General features: G+C 46.5%; 1 protein-coding gene across 1 annotated transcript in view; it reads right to left on the bottom strand.

Annotated features, from left to right (window-relative positions):
- The window catches only part of col24a1 (collagen type XXIV alpha 1), a 317,299-nt gene that overhangs the window by 145,426 nt on the left and 145,144 nt on the right, over positions 1–26,729 (bottom strand). The window contains exons 13-17 of the mRNA XM_080195089.1: positions 24,813–24,866; positions 21,475–21,519; positions 14,431–14,484; positions 14,294–14,338; positions 851–904 (exon numbers count right to left, since the gene is read on the bottom strand). Of these exons, the coding sequence (XP_080051215.1) occupies positions 851–904; positions 14,294–14,338; positions 14,431–14,484; positions 21,475–21,519; positions 24,813–24,866 (252 nt within the window). The remainder of the gene's footprint in view (positions 1–850; positions 905–14,293; positions 14,339–14,430; positions 14,485–21,474; positions 21,520–24,812; positions 24,867–26,729) is intronic.

Below are 26,729 nucleotides of genomic sequence, written 5' to 3'. Positions count from 1 at the left end.
GTGACCTGAGGCCGGAATTGAACCTGGGTCCCTGACACTGTGAAGCAGCAGTGCTAACCACTGTGCCACCATGTCACCTGATAGTTGGGACACTGGGTGGAACGAGAGGAGAGCAGAGAGACGGAACAAGTCAACAAACCTTCTCAATAAAGTAAAGATCTGTGTCTTTGTTTTGGTCTTACCAATTAGATTGTCTCCTGTTAACATCCTTCACCACTCCACCTCTCTCCCTCTCTCCCCCCGCTTTAAGACACTCCTTAATGCTTATGTCTTTTGACCAAACCTTTGCTTCTCTGTCCTAATGCCTCCGTGAGAGACTGCTGTGAAGTACTTTGGGATGTTTTAGTATTTTAAAGCTGCCATATAAATGTTGTTCCTGTGTAGGCTGGTGTGCAAGTTTTGTATGCGTTTGCAGTCAGGTAAGTGCTGATGGTGTGTAGGAGGTGATCGGAAATACTGGCTCAAAGGTGACTGCGAACTCGGCTGGGCTGGAGGTGACACCCATCGCCCACTCCCACCACCCACACCCACCGCCACCCCCACCCCCCTCCACCCAACCTCTCCACCTCCAAAAGTTCAGAATCCTTGAAAAAAAAATTGTCGTTTCTTATTGCTAACGGTTTTTAACAAGAAACTCACAGATGAGGTTGAAGATTCTAAACTCTAACAGGAAGCATCTTGGGAGATGATCTCAACTTCCAGACAATGCTCACTTCAACCAAAACGGCCAGTACGATCTTCCCACTGACACATTAATCTGATGGGCCGATAGCTTCCTGCTATCTTTATGTCATTCAGCAAGAGTGGGAGAAAAAAAAGAAACAGATTGCATTGAAGCTCAGGAGCTTACCTTGTCTCCAGGATATCCTCGTTCTCCGGGTGCTCCCACAACACCATGATCCCCCTAGATATCACGTTGCCACACATAGAGACACACAATGACCACTGAGAATTTATACCTCAACAGAAACAGCATTGTATAACTGCACAACAATCTATTGGGAAACAACTGCCTCAAGCCGCTGACAGCAATTGATGGGTTTTCCCATTCTATCTCCTTGAACCCGGGTCCCTGGCGCTGTGAGGCAGCAGTGCTAACCACTGTATTTGACAAACCTGTCGGAGTTTTTTGAATATCTAACTAGCAGATTAGGCAGAACCAGTGAATATTTGGGTTTGTAAGTGACGAGCGGGAAAGCCACAGGAAAGCATATACCCAAAACACATCATTTCTTTACAAGCGAAATATGTTTCCCTGGGACTTTGAGATTAGCGCTAGAATTCTATAAAATCGGAGACGAGGGCGAGGGGCGGACAACCCGTTGACCTTGGGTGGGAATTTCTACTCTAGCTGTAAAATCCCACCGGATATATTGTTCCCAGTTTTACCCTCAAATTACTGAGCAAAATGACACAAATCAATCATAAAATGTCGTGGGTTATTTTAACCCCAACAACTACATTAACATTTCCGCGCATTCTTTCTTGATGAGTTTATATAATTTATAGAAAATGGAATTTGCGGGTATTTTGAAGAGGAAGCTGAATGATTTTACTCAGATGGTTCTCTCGAGGAGAGTTCATTGAGGAGGCAACCAGAGAACGCACTGGTTCAGGTTTGGTAAGATCTAAATAGGAAAGGATTGGGTGTTGTAAAGGAGTCTTTAGGGAAGAGTGATCATAACATGGTGGAACTTTACATGAAGTCTGAAAGTGGTGCGGTTTCAATCGAAAACAGGATCTTAAATTCAAACAGAAGAAACCACAAAGATATGAGGGGGAAGTTTGTCTGAGGCAGATTGGGAGCATCTTAGATTTCAGCAGAGGAAGAAGGAACTCATAAAGAAAATAGAATATGTAAATAAACAGTGAGAAGCATAAAGATGGACTGTAAAGGCTTCAATAGAAATGAACCAAGGAAAAGATCAGCAAGACAAATGTGGACCCAAAACAGGTAGAGTCAGGAGAATTTATAATCATATAGTGAAAAATGAGGCCTTTCAGTCTATCGAACCTGTACTGACAACAATTCCACCCAGGCTCTAACCCCATAATTCCATGTACTTACCCTAATAATCTTCCTGACATTAAGGGCAATTTAGCACGGCCAATCAGCCTAACCCGCACATCTTTGGAGTGTGGGGGGGGAAACTGATGCACGCAGAGGAAATCCACGTAGACACGGAGAACTCAAGCAAACTCCAGATAAATTGAACCCGGGTCCCTGGCGCTGTGAGGCAGCAGTGCTAACCACTGTATTTGACAAACCTGTTGGAGTTTTTTGAATATGTAACTAGCAGATTAGGCAGAACCGGCGAATGTGACATTTTCAAAAGGCCTTTGATAAAGTCCCACACATAGGAACGTTTGAACCGAGAGCAGGAAGAGGCCATTCAGCCCCTCGAGCCCACTCCATCATTCAATAAAATCATGGCTGATCTGGTTATGGCCTCAACTCCACTTCCTTTCCCTCCCTCAGACTCTCCTGTCGATCAGCAACCTATCCATTCTATTCTATTATATATTATATTATTATATATATATATAATATATATTATTATATATATATTATATATATGGTATTATATATTATATATAATACTATATAGCATATTATAGTATATTCTATTCTAGACGTGGTCTCACCAATACCCAGTCCAATGGGAGCAAAACATCCCGACTTTCGGTAGTGGGGATGTCCTGGAGTCTGGAGTTCTGTAGAAGGGTCATATTGAAAAATTGGCTGGAAGTTTCCTATTTCTCTCCACAGACTCTGCCTGACCTGCTGACTTTGTCCAGCATTTATTTCAAATGTTTTTATTTCAAATTTCCAGCACATGCAGTATTTTACTTTTCTCTCTACTTTTATCGTTACTTCCCTGGCAACAAACAACATTCCATTTGCATTCTTAATGACCTGCTGCACCTGCAAACCAACTCCTTGTGATTCCTACACAAGGACACCCAGGTCCCTCTGCACAGCAGCACGCTGCAATTTTTTACCATTTAAATAACAGTCCATTTTGCCGTTATTCCTACCAAAATGGATGACCTCACATTTACCAACATTGTACTCCATCTGCCAGACCCTCGTCCACTCACTTAGATTATCTATATCTCTTTGCAGACTTTCAGCGTCCTCTGCACACTTTGCTCTTCCACCCATCTTAGTGTCATCTGTGAATTTTGACGCACTACACTGGGTCCCCAACTCCAGATCATCTATGTAAATCATAAACAATTGCAGTCCGAACGCTGATCCCTGAGGCACACCACTAGTCACTGATGGCCAACCAGAAAAACACCCATTTACCCTCACTCTTTGCTTTCTGTTAGTTATGTACCTGGACACCCAGATCCCTCTGTACCACTGAGTTCTGCAATCTCTCTCCATTTAAATATGAAACTGCTTTTTCAATCTTCTTGCTGAAGTGTGAAATTTCATAGATTTCCACGTTGTATTCCATCTGCCAAAGCTTTGTCACCCAACCCATCGATATCCCTTTGGGGAGGATTTTCCAGCTGCCACATTCAATGGACATTTAAATAGTTTGATGAATTCTCTGTCCCGCCCATTACGATTCCCAGGGTGGATTGAACTGGGAATTTTCAGCCTTTATCTCCTCATCACAACCTACTTTCTGAAATACCATTTTGTCCTTTGCAAATTTAATCAGGGACGGGATTTGCCCCCCCACCGCCCCACCCCCCCCATTACATGTTTTGTCATAGCAGAGGCCACCCGCCATTGGCCAGTGGTGGGATCTTCCCATCCCACCACTGTCAACGGGGTTTCCCATTGTTCACTCCCTCCCCTGCCTGGGGAACAAAGGTGATCCCAGGATAAGGAACTTCCGTTATGAAGATAGATTGATGAAGTTCGGGTTGTCTTCCTCGGAGGAAATAAGGATGAGAGGAGGTTTGATCGAGGTGTCCAAAGTCGTGGAGGGTGCGGGACAGAGTCGATGGAGGAAAACTGTCCCCACTCGTGAAAGGGTCGAGAAAGAGAAGGGTACAGCTTAAAAACCATAAATAAAAGAGGCAAGATGAGGAGAAACTTATTTACACAGCGAATGGTTAGGGTTTGGAATTCACTATCTGAGAGTGTGAGCGAGGTAGGTTCAATCGAAACAACCAGAAGGAAATTAGGCAGTTTTCTGAAAAGGAAGAATGTGCAGGGTTACAGTTAAAGTTTTTTAAATTAGTCTCATATTAACACTGCAATAGGTTTACACCAAAAATCCCCGAGTCGCCACACTCCAGCACCTGTTCGGGTACATTGAGGGACAATTTATCATGGCCAGTGCACCTAATCCTTTGGACTGTGGAAGGAAAGCAGAGTACCAGGAAGAAACCCACATAGACATGGGGAGAATGTGCAGACTCCGCACAAACAGTGACCCCCCCGAGCTGGGAATCGAACCCCAGTCCCTGACGCTGTGAGATACAAGTGCTAACCACAATGTCACTGCGCCGCCCTGCAGGGATACAAGGAGAAGGTGTGGAAATGGAACTAAGTGAATTGCTTATTCGGAGGGCTGGTGCAGACACAATGGGCCGAATGGCCTCCATCTGGCATTGTAACGACTCTGTGACTCTTCAACTCTTGACAAAACAAGAGAGGAAGAATAAAGAGGTCATTCCCGGGGCATCAGATTCTGGGATCAGTGCTGGGACCACAGCTGCTCACAATCTATTTCAGGGATTTGGGAACCGCAGAGAGGCTTAAAGGGGATTGAGATTGGTTAAGTGAGCGGCTAAGAACATGGCAGATGAAATATAATGTGAAAAAATGTGACGTTATCCACTTGGTGCAAATAAAACAGAAATGCAACGTATTCCTTAAATGGTGAGGAATTGGGAAGTACGGGTGTCCAAAGGGACCTGGGCTTCCTTGTTTAAGAGTGACTAATAGCTAGTATGTGGATGCAGCAAGCAATTGGGAAGACAAATGGTAAGTTGGCTGTCACTGCATGGGGATCTGGGCACAGGAGTGAAAATGTCTTGCTGCAATTGTACAGAACCTTGGTGGGACCTCCCCTGGTGTAATGTGTACAGTTCTGGTCTCCTTATTTAAGGAAGGATAAACCTGCCACCAAATTAACCCCTGGGATGGCAGGATTGTGTTGGGAGGAGGGATTGAGGGGACTGGGCCGATATTCTTCCGAGTTTAGATGAGTAACAGGGTGATCTTAGGGAAGCAATTAAAATTCCTACAGCGCTCGATAGGTTCGATGCAGGAAGGATGTTTCCACTGGCTGGGACGGGGAAGGGCTGGGGGTCCAGAAGCAGGGGACACTGTCTCAGAATAATGGTGAGGGCCATTCACAACTGGGGTGAGGAGGAATTTCTTCACTCAGAGGGAGGTGAATCTTTGAAATTGTCTACCACAGAGTCTGTGGAGGCTCAGTCATTGCACTGGGCAGGGTGGCACAGTGGTTAGCATTGCTGCCTCACACCACCAGGGACCTGGGTTCGATCTGTGGCTTTGGGTCACTGTCTGTGCGGAGTTTGCACATTCCCCCCTGTGCCTGTGTGGGTTTCCTCCGGGTGCTCCAGTTTCCTCCCACAGTCTGAAAGACGCGCTGGTTAGGGTGCGTTGGCCGTGCTAAATTCTCCCTCGGTGTACCCAAACAGGCGCTGGAGTGTGGCAGCAAGGAGATCTTCACAGTAACATCATTGCAGTGTTAATGTAAGCCTACTTATGACATTAATACTTAAACTGACGGGAATCTATGATTCTACGAATGGTGGAGCAGGCTTGAGGGGCTGAATGGCCTACGCCTGTAACTATTTTCTTTGCACTGAAGGATTTAATGTTTGGCAGATAGCCACAAGGCAATAAGGTACTCAGAGCGTTTATGGATTAATAAGCTTTCTGTGTGATAGAGTTTGAATGAAATAGAACAATGTAAAGAATAAATAATTGTGTCATTTTATGCTTTACTTTGTCTCTGTTTTTACTTAAGGAAGCAACAGGTTATTAGAAGAAGAATTGGACCACTTGCTTCTCAGCAGGACAGCAGCATGGTCAGTGGGGGAGTTAAGGCACAGGACGGAGATATTGTTATTGGAATTCTCTTTGTTGTGTTTGAAAGGTTGATGGAGAGTTGAAACCGGGGTTGGGTTGTGGAGGGCTAAATGTCAGGCAGAATATGTTGCTGCAACGGTGAGGAAGAGGGATTGGCCGCAACAGATACACAGGACAGGGCGCTCGGCACGCTCAGTTTCATTGGTCAGAACATTGAATACAGGAGCTGGGACGTCTTGTTGAAGTTGTACAAGACATTGGTGAGGCCACACTTGGAATACTGTGCGCAATTCTGGTCACCCTATTACAGAAAGGATATTATTAAACTAGAAAGTTACAAGGATGCTACTGGTACTTGATCATTTGAGTTATCAAGAGAGGCTGGATAGACTGGGACTTTTTCCTCTGGAGTGTAGGAGGCTGAGGGATGATCTTATAGAGGTCTATAAAATAATGAGGGGCACAGATCAGCTAGATAGTCAATATTTTTTCCCAAAGGTAGGGGAGTCTAAAACTAGAGGGCATAGGTTTCGGGTGAGAGGGGAGAGATACAAAAGTGTCCAGAGAAGCAATTTTTTCACACAGAGGATGGTGAGTGTCTGGAACGAGCTGCCAGAGGCAGTAGTAGAGGCAGGTACAACTTAACTTTTAAAAAGCCTTTAGACAGTGACATGGGGAATTGTGGTGTTGGGGAGCAGGGAATGGGGGAGTGGAGAGCATGGAGGAGCAGGGGGTGGTGGAGTGCGGTGTTGGGGAGAAGGGGGGTGGGGAGCAGGGAGGGTGGGGGAGTGAGGGAGCAAGAGGGGTTGGGGGACCGGGCGATGGGGGAGCAGAGGGTGTGGAAGCAGAGACGGTGGGGGGGGGGAGGGTGGGGGAGCAGAGGGTGTGGAAGCAGAGACGGTGGGGGGGGGGAGGGTGGGGGAGCAGAGGGTGTGGAAGCAGAGACGGTGGGGGGGGTGGGAGGGTGGGGGAGCAGAGGCAGTGGGGGAGTGGGAGGTGGGGGAGCGGAGTGGGTGGGGGAGCATGGGTTTGGGGAGCAGTGGGGGTGTGGGAAAGCTGGGAACACTGACTGTAGCAGCTGCCACTGACCAGGAAGGGCCGGTTAACAGAAAGCTGCAGCCAAAAACCCCAGGATGGTGAGACTGGTGGCAGAAAGGGAGCGGAGAATGGGCTATTGGGGAAAGGTGCAGCGCTGAACACTTAGTGAAAGAGCGCTGACTCAGTCTTTCTCTCTCTCCTCACACTCTGCCAAGCCTGCTGGGTATTTCCAGATTGTTCTATTACTTTTGGTATGAACCGTTTGAATATTTTCCAGGATTAAAATAACTGAAATAAAAGCACAATACTACAGATGTTGGAAATCCTGAAATAATAAACAAAAATTTCTGGATAAACTCAGAAGGCCTGGCAGTGTCTGTGGAAAGAGAAACAGAGTTAATATTTTGACTCTTCTTCAGCTATTTTGAAACAAAGAGACATGCTGTCAAAGTTTTTCATATTGTACTCATCAGAACGGACAAAAGTAAGCATTCAAGCTTGTGTAAGTGAGCCTCATAATGAACCTGACTGATAATCTTAAATTGGTGTTAGAGTAATTTCTGGAAGCTACATGTGTTCATGTGCAACAGAAGTCTCTCCTCTGCAGGCATAAGGAACATGTCCAGGCTTTCCTCCTTTTTGAAATAAACCAAAGTATGGGGGTGTTGGGGTAAGGGGTGGTAATATCCCTGGCGAATTCTCTGTGGCAACACCTCTGCCACCCAACCAGCTCGCTTTTTCCGTGCAATGTAAATCGTTGTTCTCTTTGAAATTTGGCATTCTTGCCTGTCCTGTTGAGGGCGAGACGAGAAGCTTCAGCAGCACGTCTCTTTTTTTTCAGAAATACTCAGGAATTTTTTATTTGTTCATGGGATCTGGGCCTCGCTGGCTAGGCCAGCATTTGTTGCCCATCCCTAATTTCCCTCAAGGAGATGGTGGTGAGCTGCCTTCTTGAACCTGCTGCAGTCCCTGTGGTGTAGATACACTGATGTGGAGATGCCGGCGTTGGACTGGGGTAAACACAGAAAGAAGTCTGACAACACCAGGTTAAAGTCCAAATGATTTATTTGATAGTAAACTCACAAGCTTTCGAGGTTTGTCCCTTTGTCTGTGTGAGGCCAGAACTCTCCACTCGCCTGATGAAGGGGCAAATCCCAAAAGCTTGTGAGTTTACTAACAAATAAATTGGTTGGACTTTTCCTGGTGCTGGCCAATGACCCAGGACAAGTGACGGATCTCTCGGTGGGAGAGCATCTCGGGGATGGAGATCATAATCCTATCTCCTTCACGATAGCATTGGAAAGAGATCGGATCAGGCAGGCTAGGAAGGTGTTTGGAGTAAGGGGAAATATGAAGACATCAGGCAGTTAATTGGATGAGTAAACTGGAAGGTGGTGTTCTTGGGGAAACGTACTGAAGGAACGTGGCGGATGTTCAAGGAATGTTTGACTGGAGCTCTGCATGACAACGTTCCGATGAGACAAGGAGGTTTTGGTAGGGCACGGGAACTGTGGTGCACGAAGATTGTGGTGAACCTAGTCAGGAAGAAAGGAAAGGTGTATAAAAGGTTCAGAGAGCTAGGAGATGGTAAGGATCTAGAGGAGTATAAAGCTTGTAGAAAGGAGCTTAAAAAGGAAATTAGGAGAGCCAGGAGGGGTCATGAGGAGGCCTTGATGGGTAAGATTAAGGAGAATCCCAAGGCTTTCTACAAATATGTGAAGAGTAAAAGGATGAGAAGTGAAGGGATAGGACCTATAAAAGGTGAAGGGGGAAAAGTCTGTGTGGAACCAGAAGAAATGGCAGAGGTGCTTAATGAGTACTTTGCCTCGGTATTCACAGTGGAAAGTGATCTGGGAGGTTGCCCTACAGGTTTGCGGCGGACTGAAAAGATTGAGTATGTGGATGTTAAGAAAGAAGATGTGTCGGAACGTTTAAATTCTATCAAGATAGATAAGTCGCCGGGACCGGATGGGATATACCCCAGGATACTGTGGGAGGTGAGCAAAGTGATTGCAGAGCCCCTGGCGATGATCTTTGCGTCGTCAATGGAGATGGGAGAGGTTCCAGAGGATTGGAGGATTGCAGATGTGGTTCCTATTTTCAAGAAAGAGAACAGGGATAGCCCAGGAAATTACCGACCGGTGAGTCTAACCTCAGTGGCTGGTAAGTTGATGGAGAGGATTCTGAGGGACAAGATTTATGAGCATTTGGAGAAGTTTAGAATGATCAGAAATAGCCAGCACAGCTTTGTCAAAGGCAGATCGTGCCTTACGAGCCTAGTTGAGTTCTTTGGAAATGTGACTGAACACATTGACGAAGGAAGAGCGGTGGATGTGGTTTACATGGACTTCAGCAAGGCGTTTGATAAGGTCCCCCATGCAAGACTTCTTGAGAAGGTGAGAGGGCATGGGATCCAAGGGGCTTTGGCCTTGTGGATCCAGAACTGACTTGCCTGCAGAAGGCAGAGTGTGGTTGTGGATGGGTCTTTTTCAGCATGGAGGTCGGTCACCAGTGGAGTGCCCCAGGGATCTGTTCTAGGACCCTTGCTGTTTGTCATTTTCTTAAATGACCTAGAAGAGGAAGTGGAGGGATGGGTTAGTAAGTTCGCTGACGATATGAAGGTTGGTGGTGTTATGGATAGTCTGGAGGGATGTCAGAAGTTGCAGCGTGACATAGATAGGTTGCAAGATTGGGCGGAGAAGTGGCAGATGGACTTCAACATGGATAAATGTGTAGTGGTCCATTTTGGCAGGACCAATGGGATGCAGGAGTACAATATCAAGAGTAGGAGTCTTAGCAGTGTTGAGCAGCAGAAGGATCTTGGGGTCCGGGTCCATAGGACTCTTAAATCGGCCTCGCAGGTGGAGGATGTGGTCAAGAAGGCGTATGGTGTACTGGCCTTCATTAATCGAGGGATTGAGTTTAGGAGTCGGGAGGTAATGCTGCAACTTTATAGGACCCTTGTCAGACCCCACTTGGAGTACTGTGCGCAGTTCTGGTCGCCTCACTACAGGAAGGATGTGGAAGCTATTGAGAGGGTGCAGAGGAGATTTACAAGGATGCTGCCTGGATTGGGAGGCATGCCTTATGAAGATAGGTTGAGGGAGCTAGGTTCTTCTCCCTGGAGAGACGAAGGTTGAGAGGCGACCTGATAGAGGTTTATAAAATATTGAGAGGAATAGATAGGGTGGATTCTCAGAGGCTATTTCCCAGGGCTGAAATGGTCGCTACGAGAGGACACAGGTTTAAGTGCTGGGGTACAGAGGAGATGTCAGGGGTAAATTTTTCACTCAGAGGGTGGTGAGTGAGTGGAATCGGCTGCCGTCAGTGGTGGTAGAGGCGAACTCGCTGGGGTATTTTGAAAGCCTTCTGGATGAGTATATGGGATCTAATGGGATTGGGAGTTACAGATAGTTCTATGGCTCGGTAGGTATAGATGTGATCGGCACAACTTGTGGGCCGAAGGGCCTGTTTGTGCTGTCGTGTTCTATGTTAACCTGGTGTTGTCAGACTTCTTACTGTGTCGGTACACCCACAGTGCAGTTAGGGAGGGAGTTCTCTCTTGCTGAATGACCCGAGATTTACCTGTACATAGACAATAGTTCCAACAGTCTGTGAGGTGGGATTTCTCTCTCTTCAGAGACAGTGCAGGATCAGATTCAAAGTTCTACAACAGGGATTTAGGTTGATCTAAACCCAGATACAATCTACTTTTAGCAGAATGTTTCAACTGGACAGGATGTAGACGCTCAGAAGACAGTAAGGCTTTTTTTTCATTCATATGTGGGACGTGGGGAGCACTGGCTAGCCAGCATTTATTGTCTGAGGGCAATTAACGAAGACTCAACCACATTGCTGTGGTTCTGGAGTCACGTGTGGACCAGGCTGGGTAAGGATGGCAGATTTCCTTCCCGAAAGGATATTGGTGAACCTGATGGGTTTTTCCAATAATCTACAATGGTTTCACGGTCATCAGTAGATTCTTAATTCCAGATATTTTTAATTGAATTCGAATTCCACCATCTGCCGTGGCGGGATTCGAACCCTGAGTCCCCAGAGCATCAGCTGAGTTTCTGCATTAATAGTCTAGCGATAATACCACACAGCCGTTGCTGCCTAGTGATTGATATGAACGCCAGAGTGTTTCCAATTAATTTGAGTGCAATATTCAGTGAGTTGTGCGACATCAGTACTGAGTGACGAGAATGATTTAGCTTCACAGATGACTTAAAACATAGATTCAACTTGAATTCACACATAATTACAACATAAGAAAGTGAGGATGAAAGCGAAATACTGCGGTCGCTTGAAAGAAAAACAGTAAATGCTGGAAAGGCTTAGTGGGTCTGGCAGTGTCTGTGGAAAGAGAATAGAGTGAGTGATTCAGGACGAATATGACTTCTTCAGGAGGGTTAGAAATTGACAAGTTGTGTGTCTATGTTCTTCCTGTTGTCAATTTAAGAGATAATCGTAAAATCCCTACTGTGCAGAAGGAGGCCAATCGGCCCATCGAGTTTGCACAATCCCACCCAGACCCTATCTCCATAACCCCATATATTTACCCCAGCTAGTCCCCTTGACAGTAAGGGGCAATTTAGCACAGCCAATCTGCCTAACCCCCCCCCCCCCACCTCCACGCATCTTTGGATACGAGTCAGAATTTTCCCGCTGCGGCAAATGAACATTTGGCTGAGCGCCAAATTCTCCATCCTCGCTTGCAGCAGCGGCGGGGCAGGAATGGTGGGAGAATTCCAGCCAATAAGCGCAGTGTAGATATGAACACCGTGTATGAAGAATGATGCTTCAGGGTCAGTGCCAGGGATAAAGGCTAATCCCTCCCTCCGTTCTCAAACCCCTGTCACCGTTTGACTTCACAAGAACAATGCGGTTTCAGTCGATGACGGAGATGACTGGAAATGTTAATTCAGGAATTGTGTCCATCATTGGCTGTGAAAGGCCTGGGATTCCATGAATCAAATGTCCCGATCATCTATTCTCATTTCTCGATCCACGGAACTCCATTTGGAAAACCTCACTCCGTGTGTTTTGCTCTGCCTCTCTCGCTGGCAGTTTAATTCACGTCAAAAGGCATTGGTCCAAGGTTTGTTTTTAGAATAACAGTGAGACCATCAGCACTCAGCGACATCAGTCCCTGTCAGCTATACACTGATTACGCAGCGTCCTCTGGCATGTGGAGAAGTGCTGCTCAATGTTGTTATCCAACATGTCATATCCTCCCGTGTGAGAACGGTGTCTCGCTGTCTGACTCGCCATTCACACGGGCTAAATTCTCTCAGCTTCCTGTACTAGAGTCATAGAGGTCTACAACATGGAAACAGGCCCTTCGGCCCAACTTCTCCATGCTGCCCTTTCTTTCTTAAAACCCCTAAACTAATCCCAATTGCCCCCATTTGGCCCATATCCCTCTATACCCATCATACCCAAACTACTGGCACCATAGATATCACCACAGAATGTTAGGGCTGTTTCTACTCAATTATATCTTCCCTCTCTTTAATTCTCTTTCTGTATCTGATTTTGATTCAGTATTCAGGTGCGGCAGTGGCACAGTGGTATTGTCACTGGACTAGTAATCCACAGACCCAGAGCAAGGTCTGGGGACCCAGCGTCAAATCCCACATGGCAGATGGTGAAATTTGAATTCAATAAAACATCTGGAATTGAGAATTTACTGATGACCACGAATCCATTATCGGAAAAACCCATCTGGGTTCCCTTTAGGGATGGAAATCTGGCACCTTTACCCAGTCTGGTCTACCTGTGACTCCCGATCCACAGTTGACACTCTTTGTAAGACCCTCATCAGACCCCACTTGGAGTACTGTGCGCAGTTCTGGTCGCCTCATTACAAGAAGGATGTGGAAGCTATTGAGAGGGTGCAGAGGAGATTAACAAGGATGTTGTCCGGATTGGGATGCATGCCTTATGAGGATAGATTGAGGGAGCGCGGTCTTTTCTCCCTGGAGAGACGAAGGATGAGAGGCAACCTGATAGAGGTTTATAAGATGTTGAGAGGAATAGATAGGGTGGATTCTCGGAGGCTATTTCCCCGGGCTGGAATGGTCGCTATGAGAGGACACAGGTTTAAGGTGCTGGGGAGCAGGTACAGAGGAGATGTTAGGGGTAAGTTTTTCACTCAGAGGGTGGTGAGTGAGTGGAATCGGCTGCCCTCGGTGGTGGTGGAGGCGAACTCGCTGGGGTCTTTTAAGAGACTTCTGGATGAGTACATGGGATTTAATGGGATTGGGGGTTATAGATAGGCCTGGTAGGTATGGATATGATCAGCGCAACTTGTGGGCCAAAGGGCCTGTTTGTGCTGTAGTGTTCTATGTTCTATGAATCTCAAATGTCCTCTGAAATGGAGGGCAGTTTGCAATGGGCAATAAATGTGGGCCCAGCCAGCGATCCCGTAAAAATTAATTTATCAAATTTAATGAACAATTCCTATTTCAGATTCTGTGCTGCTCATTAATAATTCTAAATCTGAATGATTAACCTGGTATTTGTTACATGTCCTGTACACATGTCCGGATCCCCCTTAGAGGGTCCTGTGCTTGTTGTATGAGGAACGGTTGAGGACTCTGGATCTGTACACATTGGAGTTTAGAAGGATGGAGGTGGGGGGGGATCTTATTGAAACTTACAGGATACTGCGAGGCCCTGGATAGAGTGGACCTGGAGAGGATGTTTCCACTCATAGGAGAAGCTAGAACCAGAGGGCACAACCTCAGGCTAAAGGGATGATCCTTTAAAACAGAGATGAGGAGGAATTTCTTCAGCTAGAGAGTGGGGAATCTGTGGAACTCTTTGCCTCAGAAGGCTGTGGAGGCCAGGTCATTGAGTGTTTTTAAGACAGAGATAGATAGATTATTGATTAATGAGAGGATCAGGGGTTATGGGGAAAAGGCAGGGGAATGGGGATGAGAAAAATATCAGCCATGATTGAATGGTGGACCAGACTCGATGGGCCGAGTGGCCTAATTCTGCTGCTCTGTCTGGATCTCCCGTTGACAGTAAGTTGCTCAGCAAGAGCACAGAGTCTGGGAGCGCGAGTCAGTGTGACTAATCAGAGCGCGATCCAGCCCAAAGAACTCCTGATCCCACCAATCAGCACAGGCCTAATCGCAAGATAAATGCTTTGTTTAGATCTACTGATTCCTTAAAGATTAAAGTATCCGAATAAAAATGAAATATTTAGATCACCTTATCACCTTTCAATCCAGGCTGTCCAACACTCCCCACCAGACCCTGGAAAGCAATTGAGGAAGGTAATCATTTTGTAACACCTGGAATGTATTTCTGAGAACTGAGAAATGAAACCAATGCTTGAGAAAGCGTACCTGAGGTCCTGGAATCCCTGGGGGTCCAGCTAACCCTGTTGGACCAACATCACCCTGCAAATAAATAAAACCCGTGGTTAGTACTCATTGACCAGGCTTTCCCTGCACTGGGCACTCACCTTGTACTTACTGATTCCAATCATTGTTCGATACAGTGCAGGGGGAGGCTATTTGACCCATCGTGCCTGTGCTAACTCCAGAAGATTGATACAGTTACTCCCAATTCCCGGCTCTATCCCTGTATCCCTGCAAATCTTCCCTCTTTAACTCTCTCTCCAATTTCCAATTTGAAAGTTATTATTGAATCTGCTTCCACCGCCCTTTCAGGCAGCACATTCCAGATCACAACAACTCACTGTGTCAAATAAATTCAGGTTTAAGTCCAAAAGATTTATTTGATAGTAAACGCACAAGCTTTTGAGGTTTCCCTCTTCGTCAGGTGAATTGTGAGTTTACTATCAAGTAAATCGGTTGGACGTAAACCCTGGTGTTGTCAGACTTCTTACCGTGTTCACCCCAGTCCAACGCCAGCATCTCCACATCAAATAAATTCCCCTCGTCTCCCCCTCTGGTTCTTTTCCCGATTCTCTGTGTCCCTCTGGTTACCCACCCTCCTGTCACAGCAAACACTTTCTCCTGATTGACTCCATCAAATCCTCTCCACAGTTTTTAACACATCTATTAAACCTAAAAGAAAAAAATGTAACAGAAGTGATAGTTCGACACCTCCTCCCTCCCTCACTCCTAAAGGATTGGCCAGACCCTGACTTCCTCACACCCTGGGATGGGGGAGACGGGGGGGACACCGGAGGACAGACTGAGTAGAGCCCTGGTTGCTTTGTGAAGTGTGTAGTGAGAACTCCCCCAAACAACATTCTCATTGTTAAATCAACATCTGATGGGCACCTCACGAAGATGAAAAGTGTAGATCAGTTTCTGGTTCAATAACAGCGAAGCGCTTGTATAATTACAATACACAGCAATGCAGAGCACAGACACAGGCCATTCAGCCCAACATGTCCATTCTGGTATTTAATGCTCCAGGCAAGGAGGTTCAGTGAGCTCCTCCTAATCCCCATCTCCCAGTCCCTTCTGTTCCACCAAGGGGGGGGCAGTTTAGAACGGAGTTGAGGAGGAACTTCTTCACTCAAAGGGTGGTGAATCTCTGGAATTCTCTGCCCGTTGAAGTGGTGGAGGCTGCCTCGCTAAATATTTTTAAGATGCGGGTTGATGGGTTTTTGATAAGCGAGGGGATTAAGGGTTATGGGGAGAGGGTGAGAATGTGGAACTGAGCCACGACAGATCAGCCATGATCTTATTGAATGGCGGGGCAGGCTCGAAGGGCTAGATGGCCTGCTCCTGCTCCTATTTCTTATGTTCTTATGATTAGGAGACCCCAGCCTGAAGATGCAAAGTTCAGTGTAAGATACTCAGAAAAGTTTTTTTGACAAATAATGAAGCTAGGTACAAACGATGACAAAATTCGACGGTATTTGCTACAGGGCAGAAACATCATTGAGTCAAAATCCCCCATGTCGGTGTTTCTGCTCCATATAAATCTTCTCCCTCCCCATCTTCCTCTCAGCATCTCCTTCTATTCCTCTCTCCCTCATGTGTGTATCCAGCTTCTCTCTGAAATGTCTCGATATTATTCATCTCAATCACTCCTTGTGGGAGCGAGTCCCACATTCTCCCCACTCCCCGTGGGAGCGAGTCCCACATTCTCCCCACTCCCCGTGGGAGCGAGTCCCACATTCTCCCCACTCCCCGTGGGAGCGAGTCCCACATTCTCCCCACTCCCCGTGGGAATGAGTCCCACATTCTCCCCACACCCCGTGGGAGCGAGTCCCACATTCTCCCCACACCCTGAGTGCAGATGTTTCTCTTGAAGTTCCTTGTAGAGTTATTAATGATTGTTTTATATTGGTGGCCCTGAGTTATATTTACGCTATCAGTCCATCAGATCGCTTTGTAAAAATATACATTCCAATAAAATCTATTGACTGGTTGCTGCTCTCTTACCCGGGGAAAGGGTTTCATTCCCATTGCCACATTCAGGATGTACAGTTTGTGTGCACACGCTCAGTAATTCCTGCTGTTAATAACCTTCACTGTTTGCCCAACATTCACAGCAAGTGGAAAAGCACAGGAGGCCACTCAGCCCATCAGCAATACACTGCAATATCTCCATATCTTAACAATTAATTCAAAAAGTAACATTCTAGTCTGTATGTTTTTAAATTGATTTTGGATCATGGCACAGATGGTGGCTCATTTATCTACCCTGGAACCCAACCAATTAACCCAACTCCCTCGCGTTCACTGCTTTGTACATTTTTTTCTCTTAGAGTATCCCCCAAGTCCCGTTTGAAAGTTATTATTGAATCTGCTCCCTCCACCCTTTCAGGCAGCACATTCCAGATCACAACAACTGGAACATTGCGAAACCCTTTCTGGTTTTGAATCAGATCTCTCCGTAACCAACACTGATCCAAGGGAAACAGTTCCACTTTCTCCAGCCCCTCTGCTGGTTCCCTGACAAATCATACATCCCTCTGCAGCCTTCCCAAGAGCCTGACATCCTTCCTGATCTGTGGTGTCTCGCTGAGGTCTAATCACTGATTTCCACATATTTAGTACAACTTGTCGGCTTCTCAAATTCCATGAGACTATTTAAAAAAAGCCCAGGACGCCGTAATCCCAGTGATGCTGCTTTTTAAATCACTAACCAGAGGAAATAACCCCTCATTTGCCGTGCGTGTAAATCATTTCAAGATTTGGAACTCTTTTATTTTATTCCATTGGCTTTGTGAATCTCTCTTTGGTCACTTCATTCTCTCAACGCTGTGATCACTGGAACTCAATTACAAGGAATTGAATTAATCTTTCCACAGTTCCAGTTTGTTTACTTCTACAACAGAATTCCGAATTGTAAGTATAGGTCCAACAATTCATCATTTAAATCCGGGAGGTTTTAAACAGTCAGTTTAAACGACAGATCAGCCCTAATCTCCCAGAGTGAACAAAAGTAAAGGACTTAGAATCCTAACCCAGCACTTAGAATCCAAATAGTAAAACAGGGCCCAAAGACTTGCATTCGTATAGCACCTTTCATCACCACGGGATTCTCAAAGCACCTGACAACCAATAAGCACTTTTGCAGTGTGGATCCTGTTGTAATGTAGGGAAGCTGAAGTGGGGGGTGGGGGCGTTCTACACTGTGTCTGTCAAATGCCTGTAAGTAATGACAGTAAATAGCAGTGTCTCACTAACTTGATCACGTTTTTCAAGGAAGTGACAAAAATGATTGATGAGGGTAGGGTGGTGGATGTTGTCTACATGGACTTCAGTAAGGCCTTTGGCAAGGTCCCTCATGGCAGACTGGTGCAGAAGGTGAAGTCGCATGGGATCAGAGGTGAGCTGGTAAGGTGGATACAAAACTGGCTCGGTCAAAGAAGACAGAGGGTAGCAGTGGAAGGGTGTGTTTCTGAATGGAGGGCTGTGACAAGTGGTGTTCCTCAGGGATCAGTGCTGGGACCTTTGCTGTTTGTAATATATATAAATGATTAGGAGGAAAATGTAACTGGATTGATTAGTAAGTTTGCGGAAGACACAAAAGTTGGTGGATTTGCGGATAGCGATGAGGACCATCAGAGGATACAGCAGGATATAGATCAGTTGGAGACTTGGGTGGAGAGATGGCAGATGGAGTTTAATCTGGACAAAAGAGAGGTAATGCATTTTGCAAGGTCTAATACCTACCTAATTTGGAAGGAAATATACAGTAAATGGCAGAACCCTTAAGAGTATTGATAGGCAGAGGGATCTGGTGTACAGGTACACAGGGCACTGAAAGTGGCAATGCAGGTGGAGAAGGTAGTCAAAGGGGCATACGGCATGCTTGCCTTCATCGGCCATGGTATTGAGTTTAAAAATTGGCAAGTCATATTGCAGCTTTATAGAACCTTAGTTAGGCTGCGCTTGGAATATAATGTTCAATTCTGGTCGCCACACTACCAGAAGGATGTGGTTACAAGATTATGAGAGGCACGGACAGAGTGGATAGTCAGAAGCTTTTTCCCGGGGTGGAAGATTCAATTACTAGGGGGCACAGGTTTAAGATGCGAGAGGTAAGGTTTAAAAGAGATGTACGAGGCAGATTTTTTACACAGAGGGTGGTGGGTGTCTGGACGTTGTTGCCGGGGGAAGTAGTGGAAGCGGATACGGTAGTGACTTCTAAGGGGCGTCTTGAAAGAGCCAGCACAGGCCAAATGGGCTGAATGGCCTCCTTTGCTGCTGTAAGATTGGATAATACAAAATGATGTCCCACAGTTTTATTTTTGTCTTGCATTCTACAAATTCATACAGGGCAAAAGAGTAATTAGGGAGAGAGAAGGGTCTCTTAAGGAGCGACAAGGTCATCCATGTGCAGATCACAAGAGATGGGTAAGATCTTAAATTAATATTTCTCATCAGTATCTACTGTTGAAAAGATGGTGCTGGAAGTCTTAAAACCCATCAAGATAGATAAATCCCCGGGATCTGATGAAGTGTATCCCAGGACATTGTGGGAGGCGAGGGAGGAAATTGCGGATCCCCTAGCCGAGATATTTGAATCATCGATAGTCACGGGTGAGGGGCCTGAAGATTGGAAAGCGGCAAATGTTGTGTCTTTGTTTAAAAAGGGCTGCAGGGAAAAGCCTGGGAACTACAGGCCAGTTAGCCTCATATCTGTGGTGGGTAAATTGTTGGAAGGTATTCTGGGAGACAGGATCTACAGGCATTTAGAGACACAGGGACTGATTAGGGACAGTCAGCATGGCTTTGTGAGTGGAAAATCATGTCTCACAAATTTGATTCAGTTTTTTGAAGGGGTAAACAAGAAGGTAGATGAGGGCAGTGCAGTTGATGTTGTCTACATTGATTTTAGCAAGGCCTTTGACAAGGTACCACATGGTAGGTTGTTGCATAAAGTTAAATCTCACGGGATCCAGAGTGAGGGAGCCAATTGGATAGAAAATTGGCTTGATGACTGAAGCCAGAGGGTGGTTGTTGACGGTTGATTTTTAAACTGGAGACCTGTGACCAGCGGTGTGCCTCAGGGATCAGTGCTGGATCCACTGTTATTTGTCATTTATATTAATGATTTGGATTAGAATTTAGTAGGTATGGTTAGTAAATTTGCAAATTACACTGAGATTGGTGGCATAGTGGACTGTGAAGAAGGTTATCTAGGATTGCAATGGGATCTTGATCAATTGGGCCAGTGGGCTGACGAATGGCAGATGGAGTTTAATTTAAATAAATGTGATGTGATGCATTTTGGTAGATTGAACCAGGGCAGGATTTACTCAGTTAATGGTAGGGCGTTGGAGAGAGTTATAGAACAAAGAGATCTGGGGGTACATGTTCATAGCTCCTTGAAAGTGGAATCACAGGTGGACAGAGTGGTGAAGAAGGCATTCGGCATGCTTGGTTTCATTGGTCAGAACATTGAATACAGGAGCTGGAATGTCTTACTGAAGTTGTACAAGACATTGGTAAGGCCCTGGAGTGGAGGAGGCTGAGGGGTGATCTTATAGAGGTCTATAAAATAGAGGGGAACAAATCAGCTAGATAGTCAATATCTTTTCCCAAGGGTAGGGGAGTCTAAAACTAGAGGGCAGAGGTTTAAGGTGAGAGGGGAGAGATACAAAAGGATCCAGTCGGGCAATCTTTTCACACACAGAGGGTGGTGAGTGTCTGGGAGAAGCTGCCAGGGGTAGTAGTAGAGACAGGAACAATTTTGTTATTTGAAAAGCATTTAGACAGTTACATGGGTACGATGGGTATAAAGGGATATGGGCCAAATGCGGGCAATTGGGACTAGCTCAGTGACATGGATAGGTTGGGCCGAAGGGCCTGTTTCCATGCTGTAAACCTCTATGACTCTATGACTCGATTAACAGCAGTAACTTACGAGCTATTTGTTATCTGGCAAGATTCCCGTTTGAAATACAGAGATTAACTTGTCCTCAGAACAGCTGTTGGATCCTCAGATCAGGAAAACACCCATGGATTGACTGGGAGCCAAGGACAGACAAGAAACCCCTGACAAGTGGATTTGAAAATGCTCGGAAACTTTAAAGTGATAATTGGATCCTGTTGTTATTCACAAAGAGCAGGATATTTTTTGATATTTGGCTGTCACGAAAAGTGCAGGCTGTGTAGAGAGGACGATGACAGGAAGAAAGCTTGTACCAATGATGCTGGTACAATATGCTCACATATAAGATCAATAACGTTCTGCCGCTCAGTTAGATTATTGCCGATCTGTATTTTAGCTCCATCCACCTTCCTCAGCCCCCTCATCCCTCCGCCCAAATTAAAAATCCACCAACCTCACCTTTGAAACCTCCAGCATCAACAGCAGTTTCGGAGGGATGGGCTCGGGGAGAGAATTCCAGGTTCCCATTCCCGTTTTTGTGCGAGGAACTGCTTCCTGATCTCATCCCTGAACAACCTGCCTCTGAGTCTCAACTCTTGTTCTGGACACCCTGCCGACCAGAGGAAATAGTTTTGCTCTCGAAACCCAATCCCAGGATGCTTTATCATGGAATAGAATCCTAGTATCCCTACAGTGCACAAGGAGGTCATTCGGCCCATCGAGTCTGCATTGATGACAATCCCATCCAGGTCCTGTCCCCATAGCGCCATAGATTTACCCCGCTAATCCCTTTAACCTACGCATCCTGGGACACTAAGGGGCAATTTACCCCGGTCAATGCACCTAACCTGCACATCCTTGGACTATGGGAGGAAGCTGGAGCATCCGGAGGAAACCCATGCAGACACGGGGAGAATGTGCAGTCTCCACACAGACAGTGACTCAAGCCGGGAATTGAACCTGGGTCCTCAGAGGTGTGAGGCAGCAGTGCTAATCGCTGTGCCACCGCGCCACCCCAAATCTTTCAGTGAGATCACCTCACATCAAACGTATTCCTGGTTCAGGTGATGCAAATACCTCGGGAGAAACTGGAAACACTGTTTACCCACTCGACTCACCTGGAGGCCAGGAAATCCAGGCTGACCAACTCCCCCAACCGGCCCCTGAGAAGGAAAAAGAATTTGTCATTAACAGCCGTGTTTTGTTAGATTGACAATCTGGTCTACTTACTGGGCAGCAATGCTCAGTTAATATTGGCCAAAGACTCCCCTCTGAGAGATTCAGATGTTCGGTTGCTGAGAATTGACATCGAGCGATTGAAAAGGGAATCAGGTTGAAAGTGAGCTGGAAGATCAGCCATGATTGTAGTAAATGCGAGTAGGCTTGAGGGGCCGAATGGCCTCTCCCATTCTCATATCTTATATTCTTTGGCTAAAATCCACCAATGCAGCGACTCGAGGGTCACTTTTACCGTGTGAGGGGTGGAGGGGACGTTCCTGTGGGTTTTATAGCACGTCACCAGACCTAAATCCTGTCATTCTTTGGAAATAAGATACACATTCTAAGTGGATTTGCCAAGGGAGTTTCTTTGGATCTTTTTGCACATGTGGGTGACTTTTGAAGTCTCACCTCACCTCATGTTGATGGCATATTTGCACAATTCCATCTGCCCAAGTGGTGCCACAAGTTACAATCTGCAAACAGTCTGCATCAACGATACGTTCAATATTTCCAAATAGGGTTAGTTCCGTCTCTAGAACCTTGCGGCAACCAGGTCACACAAAGATTTCATTGCACCGGCAGGCTAGATAAATGAAAAAGCTTCTATTCTTGGCGTTTGGGAACAGGTTGTGATTGGGAGAGCACTATCTACAAAGACGGAAGCCGTGATGTGGAATCGCCAGTGTTGGACTGGGGTGGGCACAGGAAGTAGTCTCACGACACCAGGTTAAAGTCCAACAGGTTTATTTGGTCGCACGAGCTTTCGGAGCACTGGGATATTTTATGTCAGAGCTCCACATTCCATGGTAAACACAGCTCCAAGAGAGCAGAGCCAGCACTGGAATTCCGAATCCCATTGTATAATATCCCACTTGACAGCATCACAATCGGAACAGTGGGTCAGAGATTCTGAGGATGGGGAACCCCAGTTAGTTCCACTCTGCTCCTTTTCACTCAGCTCGGTCTGGAGTTGAACATTCTTCACCTGATCCTCCCACTTGGACCTGGCGAGAACAGAGTGGGGCAGAGTGCTTAACCCCCTCCCAAACAGCGGCAAAGATATACCTACACCTCAGTGACTGCAGGGGAGGGGGGAAAATGTGGGACTCGCTCCCACAGGGAGTGGGGAGAATGTGGGACTCGCTCCCACGGGGAGTGGGGAGAATGTGGGACTCGCTCCCACGGGGAGTGGGGAGAATGTGGGACTCGCTCCCACGGGGAGTGGGGAGAATGTGGGACTCGCTCCCACAGGGAGTGGGGAGAATGTGGGACTCGCTCCCACGGGGAGTGGGGAGAATGTGGGACTCGCTCCCACGGGGAGTGGGGAGAATGTGGGACTCGCTCCCACAGGGAGTGGGGAGAATGTGGGACTCGTTCCCACGGGGAGTGGGGAGAATGTGGGACTCGTTCCCACAGGGAGTGGGGAGAATGTGGGACTCGCTCCCACGGGGAGTGGGGAGAATGTGGGACTCGCTCCCACAGGGAGTGGGGAGAATGTGGGACTCGCTCCCACAGGGAGTGGGGAGAATGTGGGACTGTCAAATGAGAAGAAACTAAGTCGGTTAGGATTATATTCACGGCAGTTTGGAAGAGTGAGAGGGAATCTCAGAGAAACTTATAAAATTCTAACGGGATTACACAGGGTGGATTCAGAAAGAATGTTCCCAGTGATGGGGGAGTCCAGAACGAGGGGTCACAGCTTGAGGATCAGGGGTAAACCTTTTAGAACTGAGATGAGGAGGAATTTCTTCACCCAGAGAGCAGTGAATGTGAGGAATTCACTTCCACAGAATGTAGCTGAGAGCACACATTGAATATTGTGTGCAGTTTTGGCCTCCTTTTCTGAGGAAGGATGGTCGAGGCAGTGTAGCGAAGGTTTACCAGGCTGATTCCAGGGCTGGTGGGACTGATGTACGAGGAGAGACTGACTAGTTTAGGATTGTTTTCACTGGAGTTCAGACAAATGAGTGGGGGGGGGGTCTCGTTGAGACTTATAAAACTCTAACAAGATCAGACAGGGTAAATGCAGGGAGGATGTTCCTGATGGTGAGGGAGTCCAGAACCAGGGGTCACAGGATTCAGGATTTAGGACGGAGATGAGGAGACATTTCTTCACCCAAAGGGTGGTGAGCCTGTGGAATTCATTACCACAGGAAGTAGCTGATGCCAGAACATTGCATGTATTCAAGAGGGCTGGATATAGCGCTTGGGGCGAATGGGATCAAAGGTTATGGGGAGAAAGCAGGAGCGAGTTGAACAATGGGCCATGATTGTGATGAATGGTGGAGCAGGCTCGAAGGGCCAAATGGCCTTCTCCTGCTTCTGGTTTCTATGTTTTTCTGAGTTAAGATTGATTCGTTAAGACCGTGACGCACCGTGTCAGTGGGTTTCCTGGTCTGTGTAGCTACAGACAGGCAGCTAACAAACCTGACACACGGCAGCTTTTCTTTCAGCTTCTAACAAGTTATAAAAACGCCTCCAAGGAAATCGAAAATGCACGAGCGTAAAATTCATTTAAAAATCTTCAAAGGAGCATCGCAATTAAACACCGAGAAAATGACCTCAAATTCTGCATCTAATTTTACGCTCAAACACCTTAATCACCGGAAATCAGTGTGCTTCTGCTGGAGGCAGTGTCAGGGTAATGAGCTGGGTTGTATTTCAATACAGACACAACAAGGAGGGTGTAACTGAGAGAAGGAATTGAGACGTACCATCATACCCCTGCTGGAACAAGGGGGGAGCATTCAAAAATAGAGTGGGGGTGGGGGGGGTCTCCCATTTAAAGCGGAGATGGGAGTCTTTGTCTCTCAGAGGGCCGTGAGTGTGTGGACACCTCTTGTTCCCATACAACAGTGGGCCCAGGACATTGAGTTTTTTTAAGGTTAAGACGGATTGCTAATTGACGAGGGAGGCAAAGGTTTTCAGAGGCCGTCCAGGGGAGTTGAGACGGTCAGATCAGCCACGATCTTACTGGACGGCGAAGCAGGCTCAAAGGCCTGAATGGCCACCTCCTGGCTCCTAGCCCTAATGTCTGCACGTGCGTGATGCACTCGTGCCCAATGTACACGCTGGATATTGACTCTGGTTGTGCCTTCGGGGTGTGTGTACACAAGAAATTCCACCTCAGTGAATGGTTCTAATCTCCACGCAGCTGTTTAAAACCATTTCCCTTGAAGGCAGAAAGCTCTGGCTGAAAGTATAATGAGCAAAGTGGTACGTGGATATAACTCACAGGGCTGCCATCGGATCCAGGGGGGCCTCGTGCTCCAAACGCACCTGGATATCCCTATTAAAGCAAAGAGCACATTCAGCATCAGCAAGGCACACAGGAAAGCGACATTAAACCTGAACAAAGCAACACTGAGGACACTTCCTTCAGCCTGTTTTCCACAGTGTAAAACACAGACAGACATTAGTATCCAGTGGGTTCTCTTCAATGGATGTTTTAAGTATCCAGTTGATTCGGGCAATAAGATGCATGGGTGTTGGGTATCGGCTTGTTAATTATACTACAATGTGGGGGGAATCGGGAAGCCCTGGGGGTCTGCGGCACCGTTAACAGGTCCCGGCAGTAGGCGGGTGAGGGGAGTGTTTGTCCTGGCTGCCTATCCCTCGGCCGCCGCTGTTTTCACAGCTGGGTGTCCCTGGACAGGAAGCACACAGTGTCAGCAGACACCCTCGAGGCTTTCCATGCTCGATGGGCACCGCATGACCGGAGTGCCTTATTGACCCTTTTCACAACATTTTTATTTGATGTTTGCTTAGGGACCAGAGAACAAACTCCAAATTATGTTTGGAAACCCGACTAGACCCACACATCTTTTTTATTTTTGCCATTACTGGGAGGATAAGGTGTTTCGCTCACTATTGACACACTAGGTTTTTACCAAAACAAACTTTATTTCACACAGTTTAACTGTAACAAAATGAACTAACTTAACTTTTACCAGTTGAAATCATGAAGCACGATAAGATACAGTTCTTAACTGCTAATCTATCTCTATTGGCTCCAATTTAAGCAACATTCCTCTTATAGACTTGAACTCCTCTTCAAAATTAGTTAGTGAACAACAGGCTGCTAAATGGTTGCCAGTCCTCCAGCCTCCAGAACATCTGGAGAGAGAAACAGAGACAGACCTATTTACACACAGGTTCCAAACAGCTGACTCCAAAGGGAGAGAGAGAGATGTCTTGCTCCTTACAGACCCAAGCAGAATCTGTCTGTTTGTCTCTCTGTAAGCTTAGCTCCTCCCATTAACACATGACTACTTGTCAATCAACATAGTTAAACCCGACTCTGAAACCCCAGGGGAAAACTCTGAAACAAACAAAACCTGTTGAGCTCAGATTAAAACAAACAGTCCAATATCCTGGATCAATCATTTCTCTACATTCTCAGTAGGTGGGCTGCCAGGAACAGATTGGCACCGATTAAACAGAACCAGCTTTTAAACATACCCTTCATAAGAACCATGATAGAAAAGAAATGATATGAGTTATGATATGAATGAGAGAGAGAATCTGCTGAACTGCTGCAATGACAATAATCTCTCCCTCAATATCAACAAAATGAAGGAGATTGTCATCGACTTCAGGAAGCGTAATGGAGAACATGCCCCTGTCTACATCAACGGGGACCAAATAGAAATGGTCAAGAGCTTCATGTTTCTGAGTGCCCAGATCACCAACAACCTGTCCTGCTACCTCCATGCCAACATTATAGTGACGAAAGCTCATCAATGCCTCTATTTTCTCAGAAGACGAAGGAAATTTGGCATGTCAGCTACGACTCTCGCCAACTTTTACAGATGCACCTTAGAAAGCATTCTTTCTGGTTGTATCACAGTTTGGTCTGGGCTCCTGCTCTGCCCAAGACCACAAGGAACTACAAAGGGCTGTCAACGAAGCCTAATCCATCACGTAAAAAAATGCCTCCCATCCACTGACTCTGTTTACACTTCTCGCTGCCTTGGAAAAGCAGCCGGCATAATTAAGGACCCCAATGCTCCCCGGACATTCTCTCTTCCACCTTCTTCCTTTGGGAGAAAGATACAAAAGTCTGAGGTCACGTATCAACCGACTCAAGAACAGCTTCTTCTCTGCTGCCATCAGACTTTTGAATGGACCTACCTCGCATTAAGCTGATCTT

Source organism: Carcharhinus amblyrhynchos, chromosome 9, assembly GCF_965287045.1.
Source record: "Carcharhinus amblyrhynchos chromosome 9, sCarAmb.v2.hapA, whole genome shotgun sequence".
Lineage (NCBI taxonomy): Eukaryota > Metazoa > Chordata > Chondrichthyes > Carcharhiniformes > Carcharhinidae > Carcharhinus > Carcharhinus amblyrhynchos.
This window is presented reverse-complemented; position numbering and strand designations above follow the sequence as displayed.